This window comes from Notolepis coatsorum (assembly GCF_963971535.1).
Source record: "Notolepis coatsorum genome assembly, chromosome: 2".
Lineage (NCBI taxonomy): Eukaryota > Metazoa > Chordata > Actinopteri > Aulopiformes > Paralepididae > Notolepis > Notolepis coatsorum.
Window position 1 is genome coordinate 137126561 of NC_140166.1, and position 18562 is coordinate 137145122.

The 18562-nt window shown below is 44.7% G+C and overlaps 1 protein-coding gene across 1 annotated transcript in view; it reads left to right on the top strand.

The window, feature by feature from the left end:
* The window catches only part of LOC311222667 (uncharacterized protein), a 34213-nt gene extending 21104 nt beyond the window's left edge, over nucleotides 1–13109 (top strand). Inside the window, exons 3-4 of the mRNA XM_084307263.1 lie at nucleotides 1618–1679; nucleotides 2079–13109. Coding sequence (XP_084163389.1) covers nucleotides 2122–11724 — 9603 coding nt within the window. The 5' untranslated portion in view covers nucleotides 1618–1679; nucleotides 2079–2121 and the 3' untranslated portion in view covers nucleotides 11725–13109. The remainder of the gene's footprint in view (nucleotides 1–1617; nucleotides 1680–2078) is intronic.
* Nucleotides 13110–18562: the final 5453 nt, after the last annotated feature.

The following is an 18562-nucleotide window of genomic DNA, read 5'->3' on the forward strand; positions in this document are numbered from 1 at the left end:
AGCGACTCCTACAGGTCGGTTGGTGCGCCTGCGCAGTAGAATCAGGAAGTGTCGGGGGCAGCGTGAGCCTCCCACGCGTTACTCCTCGCCACAGAGATCGAGCTGCGCAGGTGAAAAGATGCGACTGCTGTTACCTCAAGTACCGGAGGGGACTTGTGCTATGTATGACTTAGTCCACATTGCAGCCGGCTTGTGGGAGGCAAGAAACAGCGTTCGTGACGGGGGAGGGTTGAATTGGATGATACGAAATTGGGATGGGAGAAAATATAGAAAATGGGAGAAAAAGTGGATTTAAAAAAAAGCATTGTGGCTAGCAGCTAACATTAGCTCACGTTAGCCAGCCAGCACCAAACTGATGATATCGGGAGCTATCGGTAGCTAGATAACATTAGAGACAACGCCTCGTGTATTAAACAAAAGTGAATAGATTACTGTGCCATTTTGTTTAATGCTTGTTAAGATTGAAAGAGGAGCTTGAGCTAACAGGGTCTGATAGCTAACGTTACCTCACGTTAGCCAGCTGCTCATGCAATCGTTAATGCTAGCAGAATGAATGGATGTAAACTTTATTTAACATATTGCAGAATGGGTACAATACAATACGGCTCAATACAAACAATTGTTAAGGGAATGCAGACTGTTGTAGCTTGGACTGGGGTCCTTATAACAATAACTTGGCAACACATGGTAGCTGCAGCTATTTGGGACAGCTCTGTTGTCACCGGACGTTGGTGAGGGCACGCAGATGCCGGTATCTACTGCGCGTTGAGCAACAACGGCTCCATGCAGATTACACGACTCGTTGTGGGCGAGTTTTGGCGTTTTTCCAAAGCGGAAACACAATTTCAGCGTTGTCAGTAGGGCAACGCGTTTTCCTGCCAAAACGGCATTTCTATTTAACGGGGACAGCAAACTTATTCATTCGGCAACAAAACGAAAACAAAAACACCTAGTCTAACCATGGCCTAAGGCAGCCAGTTATACTTGCCTATGTCATGCAATCGCCATCTGTGTATGTAACATTAAAATGCACAAGTCACACGAGTGAGTTTAATAGGCAGATGGGGATTTTTTTACGTAACAAGCATTCTGATTGGCTGAGGCCATAGGCACAGTTACAGTTAGGCAGAAATCTCAATTTGGCTAAAAAATGACTGCAATTATCGTATGAGGCTAACTATTTGTAAATTATGCTGGAAACCATTTTTCCTGTTTTTTAAGTTTCTGCCTATATGCAGGCAGCATCGATCCTTGCTAAACAAAAATTGTGAGTGTCGGCTGAGATACCAGCCCCAAAAATCCACTATCGGTCGGGCTCTAGTCGGAGTATACTATGAGTTTCCCATTTTCGAAAAATCGGTTACGATAAGATATGACCATGATTTTGAAATGGTTACCCATCCCCAAATTCAAATGCTGCAAATCTAGCGTATGAAAAGTATTTGAGCATTTATTCAGAGGAGTGCCAGCAAAAAATTATAATGTTTTGAAGATGGAATAATTCTAGCTGCTAATCAATTTTGAATCTAAACTGACTTAATGTCTTTGTTACTTGGCTTGCCTCAAGTGTATAAAGGCTAGGCCTAAATCCGTCTCCATACCTATTTCTTTCCCTAGGTGACGTCTAGATGTAAAGCACTGCAGCTTGGATCTTGTCAACATATGAGACATGGAAGGTGGTGAGTATTTGTTTCCCAATGTGAAATTACAAATTGGATTGTCTTATTGAATGAATGAATCCGAACATAATAATAAAAAAGACAAAAAGACAAACAACGAAAAATATACATATCACTGTTCGAAGAGGAGTAGGAATAAGCCTAAGCTTATCATGCCCTACCCCTATTTGCTACTTCCAAGTGGGAAAATTAATTTATACATAAATTATATAATGGAGAATATCCACATTACCAATAATTCCTTCATTCTTAACATTGAAAACAACATAAAATAAATAAATAGTATCAGTATCCACAATATAGTGAAAAAAAGCTTTCATTGCAAGCATTGCATTCATTTTCTTGTTTTTCATTGTAGCTTGATGTATTTCTATAATTGTGTATGTTTTGCTTTTTCAGGATTTGAAGGAGGATAAGCCACAGGGCCCAGCGGTGGAAGAACATGGCTCACGAGTGGGATTCCTACTTCCCCAACCTCCAGCCTCCATCATCGGATTCAACGACTTTGACTTCAAATCCTGGGGAGAACTTTTCCCAGCAAGCGGAGGGCCTCACTGAACACCATGACTTCCCCCATATGGTGGATTCTCAAGAAACCCCCTCCGCAAACTTGAACGTCAATGCAAACTTTTACACAAACTCCAGTACTAGTCGTTCAGACTGTGTTTATCAAAGATACTATGGTGACACGCAATGGCAAACTGGTGGACAGCAAACCGGTAACGATGGCCCTCCACCGAGGTGGAGGGGTAGTAATCTCTCTGGATTGTCCACATCAGGCCATTGCCCCTCCTCTGTAGCTTATGGATATGACCAAGACTGTGGAATGTTGAATTCACCCTACGCCGAGGGCTACTCTGATGTCAGTAACTGCTCGGAAGCGGACGCTAATGCAGCACGATCGTCTTGCAAACTGATGAACAGAAATTCGGATGAAATGACTACATGTCACAATAGTCATGGTACTGAGAAACCTGGTACTTGGCAATGGCCTTTTACCTCTACAGGCAATGCGTCATCTCCCGCGAGAAGTCACAGTAGTACACAGGAGACTCCTTTAGTTGTTCAAAGTTCGTCTTTCTCTGAGAGTTGCACACAAGAAAATGTGGTTGATCGTACAGGGGAAAGGAGACAAAATGATCAGCTCTCTGGCGTTTCTGAAAGTGTGACGACTTCAGACGGTGAAAGCGAAGAGGATACGAATGAACATGATGATTCTCGAGTGCAGCAACAAGAGGAGCAAGATGTGGAGGGGGTGAAACTGGACACTTCTTTAGGTGACTGTGGAAACTTAACTAAGGCTGAGAAAGAAGGGAAGCTAAATGGTGAAGAGGAAGCGCAGACGTACCTTAAAGATCTTGACCAAGAGGCGACTGTAGTTGCTCCAATAAGCATGTCTACCCTTGAGAGTGAAGAGAAAGTTCTTCTCGATGGCAAAGTGCAAGGAAATGAAGAAGTGTCTGATATGCACAAAGACCCACGCCCACATTTAATCTCCACTGACGATCAAGATAATGTATCGATGGTGAGGAAGATTGATCGAGATGATGAATTGCAGTCATCTACCCCTGAACCTTCAGATTCACAGAGTAATAAGGAGACCCAAGTCCAGCAACAAGAGAGGCGACGAGGTAAGGAGGGAGAAGAACAAGAGCTCGTACAAGAGAAACGACTACACACGTCTTTAGTTGGCCATGGACACTCAACCAAGGATGACAACAAACGGAACTCAAATGGCGACGAGACGTACCCTAAAGGAGATCTAGACCAAGAGACCACTGTAGTTGCTCCAAACAGTGATGGAAAGGATGATCTTGAATGCAAAGTGCAAGGAAATGAAGAGGATGTGTCTTATATGCACAAAGACCCAGGCCCACATTTAATCTCCACTGACGATCAAGATAATGTATCGACCGTGAGGAAGGTTGATCGAGACGATGAATTGCAGTCATCTACCCCTGAACCTTCAGATTCGCAGAGTAATAAGGAGACCCAAGTCCAGCAACAAGAGAGGCGAGGTGTGGAGGGAGAAGAACGAGCGCTCGTACAAGAGAAACTACTAGACGCGTCTTTAGGTGGCCATGGACACTCAACTGAGGACGACAACAAAGAGAACTCAAATGGTGACGAGACGTACCCTAAAGAAGATTTAGACCAAGAGACCACTGTAGTTGCTCCAAACAGTGATGGAAAGGATGATCTTGAAGGCAAAGTGCAAGGAAATGAAGAGGATGTGTCTGATACGCACAAAGACCCAGGCCCACATTTAATCTCCACTGACGATCAAGATAATGTATCGATGGTGAGGAAGGTTGATCGAGATGATGAATTGCAGTCATCTACCCCTGAACCTTCAGATTCACAGAATAATGAGACCCAAGTCCAGCAACAAGAGAGGCGACGAGGTATGGAGGGAGAAGAACGAGCGCTCGTACAAGAGAAACTACTAGATGCGTCTTTAGGTGGCCATGGACACTCAACCGAGGATGACAACAAAGAGAACTCAAATGGTGACGAGACGTACCCTAAAGAAGATTTAGACCAAGAGACCACTGTAGTTGCTCCAAACAGTGATGGAAAGGATGATCTTGAAGGCAAAGTGCAAGGAAATGAAGAGGATGTGTCTGATACGCACAAAGACCCAGGCCCACATTTAATCTCCACTGACGATCAAGATAATGTATCGATGGTGAGGAAGGTTGATCGAGATGATGAATTGCAGTCATCTACCCCTGAACCTTCAGATTCACAGAATAATGAGACCCAAGTCCAGCAACAAGAGAGGCGACGAGGTATGGAGGAAAAAGAACGAGCGCTCGTACAAGAGAAACGACTAGATGCGTCTTTAGGTGGCCATGGACACTCAACTGAGGACGACAACAAAGAGAACTCAAATGGCGATGAGACGTACCCTAAAGAAGATTTAGACCAAGAGACCACTGTAGTTGCTCCAAACAGTGATGGAAGGGATGATCTTGAAGGCAAAGTGCAAGGAAATGAAGAGGATGTGTCTGATATGCATAAAGACCCACGCCCACATTTAATCTCCACAGACTATCAAGATAATGAATCGACCGTGAGGAAGGTTGATCGAGACGATGAATTGCAGGCATCTACCCCAGAACCTTCAGATTCACAGAGTAATAAGGAGACCAGAGTCCAGCAACAACAGAGGCGAAGTGTGGAGGGAGAAGAACGAGCGCTTGTACAAGAGAAACAACTAGACGCCTCTTTAGGTGGCCATGGACACTCGACCAAGGACGACAACAAAGATAACTCGAATGGTGAGGAGATGTACCGTAAAGGAGATCTGGACCAAGAGACTACTGTAGTTGCTCCAAACGGTGATGGAAAAGATGATCTTAATGGCAAAGTGCAAGGAAATTATCAAGAGGAGGTAATTGATGGGCATGTAGACCCAGGCCCCAGTCCAATCTCCACAGACGGTCGAGTTGAGAAATCGACCGTGAAGAAGGTCGACCAGGATGAAAGATTGCCGTCATCTACTTCTGAACCTTCACATTTGCAGAGCAATAAGGAGTCCATTATTCAAAACGACACTGTTATGCCGAGGGAGTGTGCACATGCTTTGGATGCAGCTGGTGAAGATGACTCTGGCGTTGACCGATCGGAAAACAGTCAAAATGTTGGATCCTGTTTGCAAGTCCCTTCGTCTTGTCCAAGTAGATCACAGGATACCATTCACAGTGGTCCTGTAAAGGACGGTGAGAGTGATCCTGTTGGTGAAAATGATGAACAAAGCAGCTTTGATCTTTCGGAGTCATGTTTGAAGAAGGAGCAGTCACTACAACAAATGGACACAGAGCCACCAGGTTTTAATGGGGAATTTCTGGAAAATGCGAGGGAATCACCTCGAGAGGAAAACGTAGCACCTGAACAAGAACCAACATTATTCGGCAAGCCGCTTTCAAGTGAGGAGTCTGACTGCGAGGCTGATGAAACGAGGTCTGAATCTAATTCGACCAAAGGAGATCATACTGGCATAAATGACGAGGAGACCACAGAGCATTTAGAGGCACAAACGGTTCAGTTCAAATCTTCCGTGCAAATGCAGAAATGCCTGCAACCGATCATTATCCTGAAGACGTCGGAACCAGCAAATGAGGCATATCAGTGTGCAGAGTGCCAACAGACTGCCCAGAATGTAGACCATCTAATTGAACACCACCATCATTGCCACTCGCAACACAAATTCAAATGTTGTCAAACCTGTAATATCTATTTGACGAGTGACAGACGAGCTGAAAAACACAGAAGAAGGTGTGGCGTAACCGAAGAGGTGCCTGAGCTTCCTGTGGGTAATACCCTGAAGAGAAAATATAAATGTACTCCGTACAAGTGCAAAATCTGCTCTCTATCATATCACAGGTTTATTCACTACGTCAAGCATATGCGAACTCACACAGGCACAACACCGTACAGGTGCATCAAATGCGATACATACTTTGCACAGGGTAGCAGCCTCAGAAAACACGAGCGTATGCCTCGGAGATGCCGCGCAGCTTTGATTAAGAACTCCAAATCCAACGCCATCGCCAGAGTGAAAACGATAAAGAGGGCGCCCGACGGCTCGACTGGCGATATACGCGAATGTTTTGTGAAGCTTGTGGATGTCTCCAAGAGTATTGTGTGCCACACTTGTAGCAAGTGCTTCAGAACAGTAGACAAGCTATACAAACACAAGTATAACGTGCACAGGCAGAGAAAGGGCGGCGCGAGTGCATTCCCTCAAAGTGCGGAACGTCCCAAAGATACACATGTTCACAAAGCAACCAAGGCTGCAGGAAAATATAAATGTCCTCTCTGTCCAAGTGTTTTCAAGTTCTTCTACAACAGGAATCGACATTTGCGTGACTGTGTTAAAGAAATTACATATGGTAACAGGGGGATGGTCACCAACAAATTCCCATGTCCCTTATGCCATACCGCCTACACGTTAGCGTCCAACAGAAGTAGACACATAAATAACTCATGCCTGAGGGAATATATCCGCCAGCTTTCAAAGACGGAGGGGATTTCAAAGAAAAACAATGAAGAGACTAAACTCATGCCTGCAGCTGCAGCCGCAGCGGTTAAACTGGACCGGATTGTGCCACACTATAAATGCAATCTTTGTCCTGCTATTTTCTTGCATCCTTCTGGGAAATACAGACATGAGAAGAAACACAGGTTGTTTAAAACCACTGGCAAATTGTTCAAGTACAGGCATTCAAATGTTGGTTCCATCTCTATGTCCAAGAGGGAGAGAGACTCCAAGAGGGAGAGAGAGTCCAAGAGGGGGAGAGAGTCCAAGATGGAGACTGAGTCCAAAGATGCCTTGCCTTCTAATGCAGACCGTAGCAGCTCTTCCTTCACCTGTAGATTTTGTGGAAAAACTAATTTCGTCACATCACACTCGCTGAAGAAACACGAAAACAACCACAAAGGCGAAAGACCTTACCGCTGTTTAGAATGCCGAAAGGGTTTCAAGAAAGAGTGTTATCTGATCGCTCACCGATTAGTTCACCAGCGTAGGATACAATGCACCGTTTGCAGGAAGATTCTTTCAACCGTCGGGGAATTAATTCAACACAGACAATCTCATATTAAAAAGGGGATGCTTCAGTGCCCAGACTGTCCAATGAAGTTCCAGTTCCCTGTGTATTTAATTAGACATTTGTCTGCCCACCACAAGCGCGACGATGGGAAGGCACCCGAGTTGCAGGAGCCCACACCGCAAAATCTGCAGCAGCCTCTTCCCTGCCAAAGCTGTGGGAAACAATTTCGCAGTAGGAAATACACTATAATTCACCAAGAGAAGTGTCGTACTAAACCTAAGCCTGTTGGAGCTAAGAAAGAGTTTATATGTTCCTACTGTCCGCGGGTATTTTCAAGACCACATCGTTTGAGAAAACACCATGTTGCCCACAAATCAAAGACGGTACTTCCCTGCTCAAAATGTCATCGGTTCTATGGACGCACAAAAATCACGAGTCATAAGAAAAACTGCAATGATACTTCGGAGCCCAACGTTGGTTCATCAAATCATAACCGTGGTCTGTCAAAAAATCACAACCTAAAGGCTTCCAACACCATCGGAGCAGGAGCCAATATCTTTCTGCACAACTGCCCCCACTGTCCACAAAAGTTCAAGTACAGATCATTTCTCTTGAGACATCTCCAGAGACATCACAATCTCTCACATACGAGAGAACAACCCTACACATGTATGCACTGTGGTCAGAAATACGATCACAAGTCCCAGTATTTGCAACACGAAGCCTTCTGCAACGGCAACTACAGAGAAAGGCAGTCGAAGACCAAGGGTGAAGTCGCAACTAAATTGTTGTTCATGTCCAGTTTGTCGGATGAGAAACCGAAACGGCAAGCAGATGACGAAGGTGATTACAAGTGCAAGTTCTGTACAAAGACCTTTACAAAGTCTAGAAATCTGAGACGGCACATTCTAACGCACACCGAAGTCAAGCCTTATCGCTGTAAAGCGTGTGACAGTTGCTTCTCCAGATATGATCATCTCAAAGTGCATGAGACTCGCTGCAAAGGGAAGAGACAGCATATCGAAATCCGCATTCCAAAGATCAGTCTAGACGACATCGGAACGAATTGGAAAGAAAAACTTGACAAACTGAATATAGGGAAGCGGCAAACATTAGATTGCAAGACCTGTTCGAGAAGTTTCTCCAGTCCCACCAATTTGGCCCGGCACTCTGCCATGCTCCATACTGCTCCAAAAAAATCATATAGTTGCACCCGCTGTGACGGGTCATTCAGTCATGAAAAGTCTCTGAAAGCTCACAAGAAGCTGAATAAATGCAAAAGACCATCCATTAAAACAAACGAGCCGTTGCAGGTGGGATCCCGTCCACAGAGAGGAAATAGGACAACACTACCCCGAGTGGCAAATCGAATCCTACAGAGGATCCAGCCTTATTCTAAAGAAAAGCGGTCCCAATATTCCTGTGAATATTGCCCTCGATTTTTCAAAAGCGGCGAGCAATTGAAAGTTCACACCCGCCTGCACACAGGTGAGAAGCCATTCCAGTGTGACGATTGTGGCGAGGGCTTCATCAGAAAAGATTATTTGCTTCGCCACTCAAGCAGATGTGACCAGAGAAAAGGTACAGATTCAGTGCTTTGTGACAGATGCGGAGGGGCTTTTTCCAAAAAGATGCTTAAAAGCCATCAACTGAGTTGCACCCAAACACATTTGCCTACTCGCAGCCAACAGCCCGCCCCGCCGAGCCCGCCTAAGGGCTTCTCTTGCGCTTGCTGCAGTTCCCGCTTCCTGTTGTTCTCGCAGCTCCAGCAACATTTTCTGTACGCACACAAGACCCTTCTGAAGCCGCTGACGTCTGCTCCTCCTCTACAGCAACAACTCACGAGCATCAAGGAAGAGCCTTCAGATGAGGGATACGGCGACAGACAGCTGAGCGGTGACGGGAACCTACTGTTCGATCGAGACAGCGGCTCCGAGGATGAGATCGTCAAGCCCCTCCCGTGTCCGCACTGCGACATGCGTTTTGTGAGTAAAGGAGGTCTAATCGCCCACATACGTGTACATTCGGGACGATACCCGTTCATCTGCAAGATGTGCAAAAAGGGCTTCTGGAATAAGAATCTACACAAAAACCACTCTAGGAAATGTAGATTTAGAGTTGCCAAGAAAGACCAAGGTACTGACCTTGAATCGGTAGTGCCCATCACCTCTGAGATGGATCCGGCACTGAACGACTCTGTTCTGGTGTTCGACCAAAGCTCCAAAACGACCGGCACGGGGGTTCTGCAGACCAACTTCTCCTGCAAGGACGAGTTAAAAGACACACAGCCACAGACTTCCACAGAAAAACAGGAGCAGAGTGGCTCATCGAAGCGAAAGAGAGCTGTGCAGTACCAGTGCTCAGAGTGTGATAAAAGCTTCACAGATGGCTTGATGCTCATTAGTCACTTGGAAGACCACGGACGAGTGGAACAAGAGAAGAAAAAGAGGCATATGTGTCCCAAGTGTGGTAAGATATGTGCCACTCTGTCATATCTTGAGAAACATTTGAAGGCACATGCTGATGAGACAACTGAGCTTGATGTTGATAGTCATGACCCAAACAAATATTTTCTTTGCAAGGTGTGCAAACAAAGATTTAACAGTAGTAATGCTTTATGTAATCATTACAATGAAGAGCATCCCAAAGACGTATACACTTGTCATATCTGTGACCAGAGCTACTCACTTAAAACCTCACTCGCTAGACACTACAGGATGAAACATCGCAACGCAAAGAGGCCCAAGTATGTTCATGGCCCTGTGGAGGAACAGAATAACGCAGACGGCGAAAGTGACACAGACAATGAAGATGAAAACGACGGCAGTGAGGATAACGACTCGGACTCTGCGCCCTACTTCCCCTGCCACGTCTGTGGCAAGACGTTCCACGCATCGGAGAGCCTTGTGGATCACCAACGGTGTCACCTCGGAGAGAAGCCCCACGAGTGTGCGGAATGCGGCAAATGTTTCTTCCACGCGTCCCAGTTGCAGCAGCACCAGCGATCACACAAATCGGAGTTTCAGTGTCAGACATGTAGCAGAGGCTTTGTCTCTTTGTTTGCATTGCGCAAACACAAGCATACTCACGGAAAGAGCCGGCCGTACCGCTGCCCCAAATGCTCCCTCAGCTTTAAAGGACCTTCACACCTGGCGGATCATATGGCCTCCCACCGTGATGACAACTTTCCATGTGACATATGCAATCGTACCTTTTCCTGCAAGAGCAGTCGAGTTGAGCATCGGAAAAGCCACTCAAAAAGCCAGCCTGGTAGAAGTCTCTCAACTTCGATCGCACCACAAACAAAGAAAACAACATCTCCGGCAACCTCTCCTTCTGAATCATCTTCTACAACCCCAAAACAACTGAAGTATCGCTGTGGAGTGTGCCATGATCGTTTCAAAGACCCGGAGGAGCTTTCCGAGCATGGATGCCTGGCTGCTAAAGAGCGACCATTTTCATGTTCAGACTGTAATAAACATTTCCTGCATGGATCTCACCTGAAAAGGCACAGGGACAGCCACCACGCGTCTCAAACCTATATCTATAAGTGTACTCAATGTAAAATGAGTTTTGCCTATCGTCAGCATTACATCAGCCATTTGAAGAGACACGGGGATAGTGATAATTCGGCAAAAGACGAGCAAGGACCGCCGAAGATTTACAAATGCTCCTTTTGCCCTGCGATCTTTGCGAAGGCCTTGAAATTGGTAGATCACTTCTCGGTGCATTCTCACGATACCTACGAATGCAAAATTTGCAAGTTATCGTATACCTCCAAGAGAAAGCTTGAGGAACACGAGCGCTGCCACCAGACCGCAGGCACTCAGTACGAGTGCACGGAGTGCAGCGAGAGCTTCCTGGGCAGCGACGCTTTCCGCCAGCACCGCTGCTCCCGTAGACGACATGGGACGAGCGAAGATTCACATCCGTCGACCGCCAAGGCCCAGGCCTCTTCTAAACTGGCTACGGGGGGGGAGGAGGAGGAGGTTGACGTGACCGGAGAGGACTTCTATAACTGTCCCATTTGCTCAAAGCGATTCTCCTCCAAAAGCGGCCTCCTGGAGCATCAGAATAAACACCATCGCAGCGAACGACCGTTCCAATGCGAGCTTTGCGGAAAAACCTTTGACCTGCAGAAGTATCTCCGGAGACACGTGCTGAGGCACGGCGCGAAAATCGATAGCGATCGGAAAAACCGCAAAAACCCACTAGTCGAAAAGCCTTTCAAGTGTTCCCGGTGCCCCGTTGCGTTGGACACGGCGCAGGAGCTGTCCGTGCACATGAGGGAGCACGCTGAGGAGGAGGTCGGATATCACCGCTGCGACATGTGCTACAAGTCGTTCAGCCACCATTCGTCTCTTCGGCAGCACCAGGAGAGCCACGTCGGCCAAATCGTGTACGAGTGCAATGAGTGTGACAAAGCGTTTGCCTTCCCCCACCTCCTGGAGGAGCATCAGAAGACTCATTCAACTCCCTCCGTGTAGTCGCTCACTTCTACCGTACACTCCATCCCCACCCTCTTAAGTTATTTTTACTAAATGGACTATTAAGAAAAAAATTAATACCTCTCCTGTCTTGATATGTGGTTCATTCAAATTTGTATTACGACCTGAATTACATTGTGGAATAACATTTCAACCTCCGTGTTCTCTCCTAGGAACCCTCGATGATATTGTGTATATTTTTCCCAGTTCTTGTATAAAGTTTTGTATGCAGATTCTAGGTGGAAGCTCCAGTTCTTTTGATGTTGGTTATAAAAACCTTATTAGCTCCGACGCAATAGTATATTATGTTAGAAAATATTCAGTGTTTAATACAAAACAAAGATCAACTCATAAAAAGGGCGAGAGGGGAGATTTTAAATGTCTGTCAGGGAATAAAATTTCTTGATCAAATAGATTGGACAGTGATATGCGTTTATTTTGAAATATTTTTTCGTTTACATTCTAGGGCCCGTCGGTAGTACTTTCAGTGCCAGAAAGTTTTTTTTCAACTCTTTGAACCCATCCAATATGACACAATTTGCAATAGTTTGCTAAATATTTTCTAAAATTTTTTTTTTTTTTAAATGGCACTTTTGCTGAGGTTTACGACGTGGCCAATGAACTATAAGAATCAACCAGGTTAATGCCCAGGTCAGACAAAAGTGCGCTATACTGGATATGATGTCGTCTGGTGTCTCAGCTGCTCCCTCATTGGTTGAGCATAGATATGGCCAGTCGAATTTGCAGGTCAAAGTTGGAACTACGTTTGAACTTTGACCTAGTGACCCGAGGCAGCATTTTGTGTGATTTGACTGGTGGAGAGTCGCAAAAAAGCATTTGTATAGATGTGACCGCGGCAAAAGGCAGTTATGTACACAGTTTATCCTTGACATTTTCTACATTTTCAGTTACACAATATTTAACCATTTGTATCTCTGTGGAGTATTCTGCACTGATTGAATGTGGAATGAATTGTAAACCCTCGTTCATCACATTGCTGTACTGTTGACAATGGACTAAATTCTTCTGGCAACCAGGGCCAACATACGGAGTACATGTGACCTATGTGCCCTATCTGCGCTTAAGTTGTAAATTCTTAAACATTGTATAGGTTTGTAAATAGGCTATTTTAATCGATTTGTATTTTCCATGGCTATTGTATCGCTCTTCATTACTCGATATGGTCAGGAACATTCGACAATGTTCATTTGTGTTGTTTGTCTCAGTTAACATTGTCTGTATTAAACTTTTGAGGATGCATTTTGGTGTAGCTGTTGTTCATAAATAACCTCTGTACAGATATAGAAAAAAAAATATGTTTGGGACTTTTTTTCTATTTATCAAAATGCATACATTTGAGTAAGAAATAAACCAGTCAACTGGAATTCCTTTGGTAGCTTTTAGTGCCTGATTTGTTCAATGAAACATTTCTTAGTAAGTTATGCTGTCAGTGTGGGTTTGCTAACAAACAATGTGCCACTCAACCTGGTCCTCTGGATGACCATATATTGTGTCTGGATTTGTGAAATGCTTTATATCCTTGTAGGTGTAATCTTGATGTAGTATCTATTATATATCGATGGCCGAAGAACGAAACCTATCTGCATAAAAAAGAAAAGGGGAAAACCTCATATCTGCACTTTGCAAGGCACTAATACCTGGTCCAAACACTTTCTCAAATATTATAATTTTTCATATCGGAGGTTTTGTTCTTCGGCCATCAATATACAAAACTGGTATAAATGGGTTGAGGGGGATCCATAATTAAGAATTCTTAACCGGGTAATGTTAAACTTTAAATGAATGCCTCTTAAATAACATGTCTCCTATAGTAGCCTGGGGTTAATGTTTTATTAAAAACATGGTCAAAGAAATCTTGAATATGTCTTAACAAATGGGGACAGCTATTTTCACTTTTAACTTTATAAAAGTTTAGGAATTCTTAATACAGAATTAACATGTTCTTAGATTATTGCTACACATTCGATATTTACTCATACTAATATCATACGTAGTATTATTTAGTGGTAGAACAGTAATCATATTTTGTGTTCCTGATGTGCTTAGTATGTGCAACTAATGGAGGTGGGGCATACATTGTAGCCTTAAAGGTGCACTTAACCAAATAACACTGCTGGTTTATTTTGCACATAATCTCATCCAAAAACAACCGTTTTGTCAAACATTAATTTAGTCAGACGGTTATCGGGAGTAAATGAGTTTGAATATGGCCACCAGTGATGTCATCAGGGACACTGAATCCTTGTGTTGTTAATTACAGCTCAATGAAATGATAAGGTAGCAGTCGCTATAAGACATGGTGTTGCTAATGTTTCATCTACATCGTTTTGTGGAGCTGTAATTAACACAATACAAGGATTCATCCCCGATGACATCACTAGTGGCCACATTAATTACAGCTCAGTGAAATGATAAGTCCCTATAAGATGAGGTATTGCTACTGTAAATCAAATTTATTTATAAGGCCCGACAACACACGTTAATGTCCCCATGGGCCGTACATGTCTTCTTTAAACAAGTCAAGAAGAAAACATAACAATAAGTCAAGAACAGAACAAGAACACCATAAGGTCCAACTAATTTAAAATAAATGAAAGAATGCAAGCACTCCCAGACATACCCCACGCGAAGGTAAGGAAAAACTCACTAAAACCTAACAATAGGGGAAAATGCTCCACAGCCAGTGTGGAGGAGAGAAACCTTAGAAGGGCCATTCAAGGGGGGATCTCCCTTCTTAGGTGTCGGTGATAGTAGTGTTTCAGACTAGCAGTTGGTAAGCATGCACTCAAGTGTGTAGTGAAACAGATGAGTGCATGCAATAGCAACTGAACATTTTGAAAGATTGAAGATAGAGCTGATAGCGAATCTATTTGAGGCACGGGCGGCGCAAAGAGGGTCGCGTCCTCCCCGTCTTAATCACGGGACATTCAACACTCCGGTCATTGCTCAGAGACAGCCGGAGATAGGGGGCGGTGCAGAGAGGGTCGCGACCTCCCCGACATCATTGCGGGACGTCCAGCACTCCGGTCACCACTACGAGACCTCCGGAGACAGGAGGGCACGCAGAGAGGGTCGCATCCTCCCGGCCTTCATCAGGGGACGTCCGACACTCCGGTCAGCACTCCAGGACAGCAACTCACAGGGAGACGGGACAGGCGTTAGACAGCTTGTGTGATTGTAGTGGGCGGACATAGCAATAGATACAAGTGGTAAGCATATATGTGAATAGAATAGAAGTACTTAACCCAGCAATATAACCGCGTTACACCAGTTGACAGGACCACGGACAGACGACGGTAAGTAGCTGTTAGTAGTAAACTACTAACGAGTCGGTTGCAGTCAATCAGCATCTGCTAACGGGTCTGACCCTTTAGCTCAGCTGGTTAGTGTGGCCGCCTGTGGATTCTATGGTTCAAATCCACTCGGTTACACTACTCTCAATAACTGTTGAACTAGATGAATGTGCGGGTGAGATGATGTGCAAAATATCTTATTTTTTTTTTGTGAAGTTCCCCGTAAGTATTTCCTCACGTCCATTAGTTGTGAAAATAAAATGGGATATAAATTAAATAGAAGCACAAAGACAAAAGAAGTCCAGTGAAGCGGTAGTAGTTCAAGATATTTATTTGTCATTTACAGTTAAACAAGTTGCAGTGGGTGACAATATTGTCACAAGGAAAGATGAAATAACCTACCAGGCTAGAGGCTAATCTTTCCTGTGACAAAATGCCATCCAATGTAATAAGAAAAAGTCAACCAACGAACTCGATTCTTGTACCGGATCTCCTCTCTGGTAAACAAGAATACCCTGAAGACTCTGGCAGGAGCACTCATTCAAGGGTACTACGACTATGCTTGCACCTCATGGTACCAAAGCACCTCAAAGGCACTAAAAACCAAATTACAAACATCTCAAAACAAACTAGTCGGACTACTGCTTGACCTGACTCCTAGAACCCACCTCAACCTGCCCACTTTGACAACTTAGGATGGCTTAGAGTAGACGACAGAGTACAGCAACTTGCAATGGGCCTGGTCTACAAGATGCACTACACGACCAAGGTACCCATGTACATGTCAAAATACTTCCCAAAGGTCAGTGAATACCACGATCACAACACCAGAGGGAGCTCCACAAATCATGTTAAACCCAGATTCGGCTCAAACAAGGGACTAAACACGTTTAGCAATTATGCCACATCAATGTGGAACGCCCTACCCAAAGCTGTAAAGGAATGTGAATCACTACCCACTTTCAAAAACACTCTCAAAGAACACCTACGGGAGACTGCAATTCGAAACTGGCCCCTACAAATGTCATAACCCAGTTGTACAGTAAATGACCAAGTATGGCTTTGTCAGTATTCCAATGTACAGTGTATGTATTGAGCTGTACTGTACCCATTCTGCAATCTGTTAATAAAGTTTTCAATCAATCAAACACCGTATAATGGTGCATTTATATAGTGCTTTTATCCAAAGAACTTTATAAAGAAAAATCTAACATTTTACACATTCACACACCGAAGGCGGAGGCGACCATGCAAGGTGCCGACCCGCTCATCGGGAGAAGTTCGGGGTTAAGTGTCTTGCTCAAGGACACTTCAACACGCTGCCTGGGAGGAGCCGGAATCGAACCAGGAACCTTCCGATTACCAGATGACCGCTCTACCTCCTGAGCCACTGTCAACTAAATCTTACTTTGCTAGTCCCCCCTTCACACAGGATCACAAAATATAGATAGACTGTGTAACAGTTTGGACTTTAAGGCAGAGAAGCAGGCAGTTTCAGTAGGAAGAACATGTTTATTTGCGTGTTCAGTGGCTGGGGGGCGTGTAGGCTTTTACCAACCCATTTTCAGTTTTCTGCGATCTGATTGGCCACTGACGTTTCTCTCGGCGCCAATCGCGTTACGCCTAGTTCTATCACTGGTTAAGCTTGGCGACTCTTTCGAAGTTGGTTAAGGTTAGCGTTTGGTTTAGAGCAGGGCGATAGACCACCAGCCCTGATTCCAAACTCTAACCTTAACCAACTTCGAAAGAGTCGCCAAGCTTAACCAGTGATGGAACTAGGCGTTAGCTAGCTAGCAGGCTGTTCGAGGCATAACTAGGCGTAACACGATTGGCGCTGAGAGAAACGTCAGTGGCCAATCAGATCGCGGAACTGAAAGTGCGTTGGTAAAATACTACATGCGGCTGGGGGTGGCAGGTAGACTGGAGATGGTGGAGTTAAGCAGGCTTGGTCTGTGGCAGGTAGACTGGAGATGGTGTAGTTAAGCAGGCTTGGTCTGTGGCAGGTAGACTGGAGATGGTGTAGTTAAGCAGGCTTGGTCTGTGGCAGGTAGACTGGAGATGGTGTAGTTAAGGTGTAGCCGGTCTCGTATTGCTCTGTGTTGTGTTTCAGATTCGACCCCTGTTAAGGGATTGCCCCGAGTGGGAGTTGAGCCCCGGTCTCCTGCGTCGCGGGTGGCATCACAGACCACTATACCAAGAGGTGAATTCACCCCTAAGTAATGGGTCTGGATGCCTCTGGGGAGTGAGTTTACTTGCAGTACCGCTAACATCCACAGTCACTTCACAACACTTGAAGTCCATCGTGACTGTGGATATACTTGCGGTACCTCCGTTACACAGGCTTGGTCTGTGGCAGGTAGACTGGAGATGGTGTAGTTAAGCAGGCTTGGTCTGTGGCAGGTAGACGAGATGGTGTAGTTAAGCAGGCTTGGTCTGTGGCAGGTAGACTGGAGATGGTGTAGTTAAGCAGGCTTGGTCTGTGGCAGGTAGACTGGAGATGGTGTAGTTAAGCAGGCTTGGTCTGTGGCAGGTAGACTGGAGATGGTGTAGTTAAGCAGGCTTGGTCTGTGGCAGGTAGACTGGAGATGGTGTAGTTAAGCAGGCGTAGGCTGATTGGCATGATTGGTCAACACACCAGGGTCCAATCCTGCAACCAGCCACACTCGCAGAACAGAGAGAGTAGGGGGCAGATGATGTAGAGGGCATGATGCCTAATCGAGAATACAAAATATTAAGAGAAACGTGCTGAAATAAAGAATCTTAAAAATATATAGATAAAGTAGAAAAATAAGGCACGAGTGACAGAGTAACAGTATTGCATGTTAATTTCAGAGTGTAGTGGTAGAAGGATATAAAAGTGCTCTATGCATTGTTGCAAATAATGCTAGTGGAGATGACAGTGAAGTCACAGCAGCAGTCAGAGTCTCTGTGATTGATTGATTGATTGATTTAAAACTTTAATTAACAGATTGCAGAATGGGTACGGCTCAATACACACAATTGTTAAGGGGATGCAGACCAGAGAAAGACTTTCGTCTTGTTTACATCAGAGTCCCCCATTTTCAATTCATAATGACATTTATGACATACACAACATACAGATATAATAATATAATCTAAGATATGCAAATATACAGTACTGTTGGGCACAGTTATTCGTATTCCACAGATTGCCAAGCTATATATTTAGCTAAATGTAGACTTTGCCAAACTAAATATTTAGCTAAATGTTAAACGTGTAGTTTTGTAAACTAAATATTCAGCTAAATGCGTAACCCGCCAAACTAAATATTTAACTAAATGTAAATGTAGAGGTTTCTAAGCTAAATATTTTAGCTTAAAATGTTAAACATGTAGTTTGCAAACAATGTTCAGCTAAATGTTAAATGTTTCCAAACTAAACACTTAGCAGACGGCATCCGCTCCCAGACTGGGTGCCTCTCCCCAGGGGGACCTCCAACCTCTGGGGGACCCTGCCTGGGATCCTCCTGCTGGCCGAGGGCTGGCGGTCAACACTCTGCCGT